The sequence below is a fragment of the Scyliorhinus torazame genome, chromosome 7 (assembly GCF_047496885.1).
Source record: "Scyliorhinus torazame isolate Kashiwa2021f chromosome 7, sScyTor2.1, whole genome shotgun sequence".
NCBI classification, from domain to species: Eukaryota; Metazoa; Chordata; class Chondrichthyes; order Carcharhiniformes; family Scyliorhinidae; genus Scyliorhinus; species Scyliorhinus torazame.
The window spans coordinates 116,643,163-116,651,472 of record NC_092713.1 but is presented as its reverse complement, the minus strand read 5'-3'; the positions used below and the strand labels follow the sequence as shown (position 1 = coordinate 116,651,472).

Here is an 8,310-nt window from a genome sequence, read left to right as displayed (position 1 = left end):
TTAACCACACACAGTGCATCAGGGATTCAATCATTAAAGCGTTTCCAGAAATATTTCAAGAATTCAGAGTTTTGCCATTCCTTATCGGATCCAACTGAAAGAGAATGCGCAACCTGTCATACATGATCCAAGGCGAGTACCTCCAGGCTGCCGTAAAAACGGAGCATCCCGCCGGCAGAGAATCCAGCCCAAGCTGTCTGCTCGAGGTGTACAACCAGACCAAGAGAAGATAAAGGTGACAGTAAACATGTCATGTCCAACAGACAAAAAAGGAGTTCTCAGGATGCTAGGTATGATAAATGTTGTAGGTAAATTCATTCCTAATTTATGAGCAAAAACAACATGCTTGTGGGAAATAATCAAAAAGGATTTATTTTCCAATGGTCTGAAAGACATGAGCAAGATCGGCGAATGCTAAAGGGAGCACTGACAACAGCTCCAGTGCTGACATTTTTTGACCCGACAAGGAAGACAAAAATTTTGACTGATGCATTGAAAGATGAGTTGGGAGCAGTGTTATTGCAGCAAGATAATGATGAAAATTGGCTTCCAATTGCACATGCTTCAAGATCAATGATTGACACAGAGCGTAGATATGCTCAGATAGAGGAAGAATGTTTAGGTCAGATCAATGGCTTATAAAAATTTCACAATTATGTTCATGGCCTACCAACAATCTTGTTTGAAACAGATCATAGACCGCTAGTAGCAATCATAAGAAAAAACTTGAATGAAATGTCACCACAAATACAGAGAATGATGAGGAAAGTCCAGAAGTACAACTTTAATCTTATTTATACTCCAGGAAAACATATCGTAGTTGCTGATGCATTCTCATGAGCGATGGATATGGTGGAAGAACAATGCATGGATGAGGATGTGCAAGTACAAGTAAATCTTGTGACAGAAACACTTCCAGTGTCCAATGCAAAATCAAAGTTGATCAAAGAAGAAACCAAGAAGGATGAAGTGCTTCAAAGGATCATAAAATATCTCAAGTGAGGGGTGGCCAAAAGGATCCTGTTCCAAATATCACAACATTCGAAAAGAGCTAAGTGCAGCCAATGGTTTTTTGCTCAGGCAAAACAGGATTGACATACCACAATCTCTAAGATCTATGATTCTACAGAAGATTCATATGGGGCACTTAGGCATTGAAAAATGCAAACGACGATCTAGAGACACGGTATACTGGCCAGGCATAAATCAAGACATTCAGATGATGATATAAAACTGTGCAACTTGTCAGAAATTTCAGTACAAGCAACAAAAAGAACCAATGCAACTGGGCGAAATAATGATTCCATGGCAGAAAGTGGGAAAAACTTCTTTTCTATCAAGCAGGAAAAAAAATACCTGTTAGAGATCGACCATTTCTCTAACTTTCCAGAAGTGGTACAACTAGCCAACTCGTCAGCCAGGTGTGTCATCAAACATACCAAGGTTATTTTTGCTCCTCATGGCATACCAGAAGTTGTCATGAACAACAATGGCCCATGTTTTAGCAGTCATGAATGGACAGAATCCCCACAGAGCTATGATTTTCGACACATCACATCTAGTTCTCTTTATCCACAATGCAATGGGAAGGCTGAAAAAGGTGTTCACATTGTGAAGCTATTACACAAAAAAGCAATGGACATTCGGGGAGATCCCTATCTCGCGTTACTTAGCTATAGAGCAGTAATGGCTTATCACCTTCACAATTGTTAATGAATCGACAACTCAGAACCACCTTACCATATATTTCACTGGAGCGAACCAATTGGAAACTCGTGAAGAAGCTCAAATTTCAAAAAAGGAGGCAGAAGAAATGTTATTACTGAATTTTAACAGTGCATGTAAATATTGTTCATTTCCAAAGGAAAGGGGATGTGATGATATGCACAAGCAGTTATGTAAATATTAACAGATCTGACCTCCAACCAGCAGGTGGAAGTAAAGAACAACTACATGGCACTGTTGCCTCAAGAAAGTCATCGTAGTGGATAGTCGCGTAGCTCTTAGATAAATTTATAATACTGATTTAATAGTTTTTAAAAATAAATTTAGAGTACCCAATAAATATTTTCCAATTAGGGGGCAATTTAGCATAGCCAATCCACCTACCCTGCACATCTTTAGGTTGTGGGGGTGAGACTCACTTAGACATGGGGAGAATGTGCAAATTCCACACGGCCAGTGACCAGAGCCGGGATCAAACCTGGGACCTCGGTGCTGTGAGGCAGCAGTGCTAACCACTGTGCCACCGTGCTGCCATAGTGATTTAATAGTTAGTGGTAGTTTTCATATTGTTAAGTGACCCACGTTATTGTTAGTCAATAAACATTCACCTCGTCACAAACTAGATGTTCTCTAGTGCACTAATTCCGTCCGTCAAGCAGCAGAACATACCACTGCCTACCAGATTTTGATAACAAATGGAGCTAAACAGTGCGGATCTAACTGTGTATCCACATCACTGAACACCTGCACTTGCAGACTGCCCTTTGAACAGCATGAGCTGAGACACAATTTTCTGGGGATAGCTGAAAGGTTCTCTGAGAGTTATCATTTATGTGGACATTCCATATTGTGGTGGCTCGAGACATACACTGGAGGTTTCCAGTAGTAAACAAGAGGGGTTTGCTGGGGATAGATAGGGCAGATAGTTAACAGGCACAGAACACTATACACAAGTCTTTATTCTTCAGTTACCTGGTTCACTGCCTGGAGTCCGACTCCCAGGGCCCCACACAAACTCCCCATTGGCCGGGGTTCACACACTCCCATGCGATTGGTCTTGAGCCAGCCATGTGGTCAGTGGAGCTCACCCCAACATCCCTTAAAGGGGCCATGCTGCCACATCCCCCCCCCCCCCCCCCCCCCCCTTAAGACAAGTAATGCACTTTCCTAATGGGACAATTGAGGAAAGAGAGTCCATCATAAAGTCAATCAGTCCGGAGCCCTCCGGGTCCTCTCAGACCTCCAAAGCCCAGCCATAGGTTTGGCACTCTTTTGGGTGGTCCATAGCCGATGCTGCCTCAGGCACGAACTCTTCCAGATTGAGCAAACTAGCCCTACTGCCCTCGACAGACGCAGTTGATTGAACAGAAGTGGGGCCTGGTTGCCTCAGCTGGAACAAGTTTACAAGAGTATTCATAGTGCTCATAAAACTCGTTAACTCCATGCTGGGGGTCCCCACCCCTCGACTCCTCAGGTGGTCAACTTGCTTCCTAACAGACTTCCTGCTAACATCGACCACATAAAACCCGACCAGCCAATAACCTGCCCTTCTAACCACTGCAAACCACAACCCAAAACTGGATCTCCCACCCGGAATGACCTGTTCCCTCTCTGCTCTGACCACTGACTCTTCTGGGAGGCCTGATGTGCCTCCACCCTCCCTGCCAGATTTGGAAAGACAAGACCCGATCAGGTTCTCAACTGACAGCCCATGAGCAACCCAGCTGGTATGACCCCTGTGGTTGAAGGAGGGGTTGAGTTGCCCACAACAGCAACAATTAGCCAACCTCTGGCGAAATAGTTTATCTGGCTGCTTTGCATTGCATTCTTGAAAGTTTGAACGGCCTGCTCAGCCAGACTGTTTGCTGCTGGATGATGGAGGCTATTCTCATGTGTCATATGCCATTTGGTCTCATAAAAAGCTGGAAATCATCGTTGGTAAAAGGGGATGCCATTGTCCGTAAGTATTGCCTCGGGTAGGCCATGAATGGCAAACACACGGTGCAAAGCCTCGATCATAACCACCAATGTAGTGGTCCCCATCTCCTGGACCGATAATCACTTCAGGTGGGCATCTACCAGCACCAAAACTGTCTTGCCCAAAAATGGGCTTGCATAATCAATATGGACCCTGGTCCATGGGCAACCTCGCCATTCTCAAGAATTAAGTGACGGGGAAGGTGGCAAAGATTGCTGCATTTGGCAAGGGTGGCACTGTTGTACGAGCTCTTCAATGGCCTTGTCTATTCCTGGCCACAAGACATAGCTACATGCCAACATCTTAATATTTGTCTGCCCTGGGTGGACGCTGTGTAACTCATGAAGGAGTGGCCCCCTAGCCTGAAGCGGGACGACCACCGTAATCCCAGACATCGACCACATAAGACAACAGCCCCGAACAGGCTTCCTGACAGGGGTCAGTCTGATCCTCTGATCCGCCTACAGCCGATCAACGAGGCGAAGGCTACAACGTCTGCCTCCGCACCCGTTTCCAACCTCGGCTGGTTCAACACCCCGAATATGGCCTCCCGAGGACCCGGGTCCAGTTTCATGAGCACCACTTTAGAGATTACCCTAAACACCTCCTTCCAGTGATCCTCCAGCTTTGGACAGGACCAAAACATATGATCATGGTTTGCGAGCCCACCCCGCAATATTCACACACATCTTCTCCTATTTGGAGAAGGTCAAATTTGTCTTGAAGGGGGCTGAGTGAGGGGTTCCACAAGAGATGGGATTTGTTTGTATCACATTTTAAAGAGCTGGTTGTTGTGTTATGCTGCTTCGAGTAACACAGGCTGCTACTTGATGCAGTCTTAACTAAAGGATGCTCCAGACTCTGAAATGAGTTCAACGTGTTTATTGAACTATTAACACAGTTCTCAAATGAGTTTGATTCTTTGCTAATCTAACTGTAGTAACTCAGTCTAACTGTACCAGCTTGCTCTAAGCCACGTGCTGGGGTGTGATGCTGCTGATCAACCCTGTCTAACTCTCTAGATGTGTGTCTGTGGAAAGAGGCAGGGTGTGAGTGCCTCATCCCTTTTATAGTGTTATGTCATGCCCCCTTGTAGTGATGCCACCTCTGAGTGTCCTGACTGCCCATTGGTTGTGTCCTATTCTGAGTGTTCATTGGTTGCATGTATGCATAGCATGACACTGATTACTGTCAGCTGACAAAGGGGAGGGGTTTAAAGGATGGGGTTTGTTTTAGGTTATTAGGGGGTGGTGGTGGGGTTGGGGTTTGTGTTGTCTTTTGCTTTGTTATGTATTTAAGATGTTAACCTATTAAAACTTGAATAAAAATATTTTCAAAATAACCAACTCCTCAGAGATTAGGGCACAATTTTTAAAGGGCACCCCAATCTAAGATGAACCTACAGCCCCCCCCCCCCATTCTTACTTATCAGCAGAGAACCATCCTGCCACTTGCAGGCATTACTCACCCTCCCGATCACTGGTACCAGCACTCCCAAGTGACTGACATCCTGCTTCAGGCCCCACCCCTTCCCAGCTCCATCCCCACCTTCAGCCCCCCCCCTTCATGCCCCTTCATGTGTTCCCCTTCATGCCCCTCCCCCCCCTTCATGGCCATGCTCTGTCTCAGGGCCCGCGACTTTGCAGTGCCCTCTGGCACCCTGACTGTGCCTCTTGACATCCAGGCAGTGCCAACCTGGCACCTTGGCTGTGCCAGGGTCACACCCAGGCAGTGCCCCTTGGCACTCAGTCGGTGCAAAGGGGAGTTTAAAGACTCATTTAAATAGGCTCAGCGATATAATGGACATCATATTGTCTTTCACCTTGGTTTGAAAGTACCGTGTTCCACTATTCTACAGAGATTGTAATGGAGTGTCGTAAATCCTGCACATGAACATATTCCTGTTCACAACAGTGAAGTATCGCCTGCTAAGATTAGAGAGCTAGAAGACTTCCTTTCAGTTACAACTCATAGAATTTTGCAGTGCAGAAGGAGGCCATTCGGCCCATCGAGTCTGCACCGGCCCTTGGAAAGAGCACCCTACCCAAGCCCACACCTTCATCCTATCCCCATAACCCAGTAACCCCAATTTTGGACACTAAGGGCAATTTACCATGTCCAATCCACCTAACCTGCACATCTTTGGACTGTGGGAGGAAACCGGAGCACCCGGAGGAAACCCACGCACACACGGGGAGAACGTGCAGACTCCGCACAGACAGTGACCCAAGTCAGGAATCGAACCTGGGACCCTGGAGCTGTGAAGCAATTGTGCTAACCACTATGCTACCGTGCTGCCCTAACTCTGGGATTAAAACTCCCCCATTCCTTTACACTCAGAATAACATTGACCTTTAAAATGGTGAAATCATTAAAAGAGCTCTTCTAATCAGATGGTCCACACTCCTTTTTAAATCTTTCCCGTGTGCATTTTCTCCCCTCCTCTCCTGAACATGCCAAGTCTTGCTAGGATACATGCTCCATAGGCACCAGTTGTCTACTCGTACCATGGCTAAGTAGCTATTATGTGTGCATGAGCTTAGATCTTGAGCGTCAGCAAGCTGTTCAATCATGAAGATCCTCATAGCTGTGCCATATCATATTTTTTCTTCAATACCTACACACAAATATTTTCCAGGGTTACCTAGACCAATAAGGTGTGGTCGTTGCCTTAAGAGGAGAAAATTGAATTGAATTTTGCAAATATTTTCAAAGATTACTATTCAAAACAAACAAAGAACACAAGTTAAAAGGAACACCAAGAGTAGTCAGGAGGTTGGGGGGGAGTTGCTCATGGACCTGATGTTCTTGGGTTTCCAATTCCCTAGGAGCCTCTGAGCTTTGAAAATTTTAATTTGGGACCTTTTGCCCTTTTGAACTTACAGGTTTTTAACTGGTCCAGGATCGGTTAAACAAATCAATTTTTAATGTTAAATTGTAACGTTTCCATAAAGTAATTAATGAAACTGGGATCATTCCAAAATTTGCAAGAAAATATTTATGACTTGAGTAAATTAAATATATACATCATTGTTCCAGAGATTGTCCAACAAGTTGTACAGTGCAATGTAGAGGAGGTGGACACTGGATCCAGCTCATTAATATTTACTGAAAGGAACCAGAGATGGATCAAGTTACTAATACAGGCTACCATTGAATTATTAATGCCACTATTAATTCTACAACCATTGTGTATTACTTCATATGTTGCTGTTAAGAATTATATAATTTTGCCTTTCCGATCTGGTTTCTAGTTTTCTTTATACGTTCAGCAATGCAAATGAGTGTAGTGCGAGTTGCTGTGAGTGTGTTGCTAATGTGGATTGTCTACAGAGTCGCAGCCAGACAAGGTAATGCATTCATCGTCTGTCTGTTTTTAGCTGATACATATATATTGCATGGGTTTAAATGGATAATATACTCTCTTTCTTTCCTTTATTTGTAGGAAATTACCTTCAATCTTGAAAAGTACAAATGTGAACAATGCTAAGCTGATTTCCAGTGAACTCAGGGCCAGTAGAAACAAAAATGCTAATTTGAGAGAATGCAGACTTTGCATTGTACAATGGCAGCTAACTGTGCCAAAATTGTGTTTGTTCACAGGGTGAAATTGTGGTTAGGGTTGAAAACCTTCAATTTAAGGGAAAATGAAAATTCAGTGCTGAAGATCACCTCTGCAACATGTTCAATTTTCTCCTCTCCCTCTGCACCCCACCCCTAGTTTTCTGTATTCCTTCCTTACTGCCTACATGTTATAGGAATTCTGTAATACACCCATGAGAACATTCTCTAGAGTCTAGACAGTCGTATTGTTGAGTTATTTGATTATGACAGTAATCAGAGCCGAGCCAAATCCTGTTTACACCTTGTATCGTTATTGGGTCAGTGGACAGTACTGAATGCAAATCAGACTTCAAAGGGCATAGGCTGGTGGAATGGGTTGATACAAAGCAGATAGAATTTAATGTTGGAAAGTGTGGTGGGAAGAATGAGGAAAGGCAATATTAAAGCTAAAGGGAGTGCAGAAGCAGGGGTGCCTGAGGATATATATAGACAATTTGCTGGAGGTGGCAGAGCAGGATGAGAAAGTAGTTCATAATGCATGTGGGATCCTGGACTTTCTAAGTAAAGGCATAGATTATCAAAGCAAGGCAGTTATACTGAACTTTTATAAAGCCTTGTTTCATCCTCCGTTTTGTGTCTAATTTTATGAACCACCATTTGGGAAGGATGTGAAAGCAGTGGAGAGGGTGCAGAAAGGATTTATTGGAATGGTTCTGGGGATGAGGGTCTTCAGTTAGATGGATAGGTGGATGAAGCCGGGGCTGTTCTCTTAGAAGTGTATGGGCAGCACGGTGCCACAGTAGTTAGCATTGCTGCCTCACAGCGCCAGGAACCCTGGTTCAATTCTGGCCTTGGGAGACTGTGGAGTTTGCACATTCTCCTTGTGTCTGCTTGGGTTTCCTCTGGGTGCTCCAGTTTCCGCCCACAGTCCGAAGATGTGCAGATTAGGTGGATTGGTCATGCTAAATTGCCCCTTAGTGTCTAAAGATGTGAAGGTTAACTGGGGTTACGGGGACAGGGGAAGGGGGGGGGGCATGGTGCAG

The 8,310-nt window shown here is 44.6% G+C and overlaps 1 protein-coding gene across 1 annotated transcript in view; it reads left to right on the top strand.

Annotated features, from left to right (window-relative positions):
- Nucleotides 1-843: 843 nt before the first annotated feature.
- cdcp2 (CUB domain containing protein 2) overlaps nt 844-8,310 on the top strand; it is a 44,004-nt gene continuing 36,537 nt past the window's right edge. The window contains exons 1-3 of the mRNA XM_072512905.1: nt 844-998; nt 3,561-3,685; nt 6,958-7,053. Coding sequence (XP_072369006.1) covers nt 844-998; nt 3,561-3,685; nt 6,958-7,053 — 376 coding nt within the window. The remainder of the gene's footprint in view (nt 999-3,560; nt 3,686-6,957; nt 7,054-8,310) is intronic.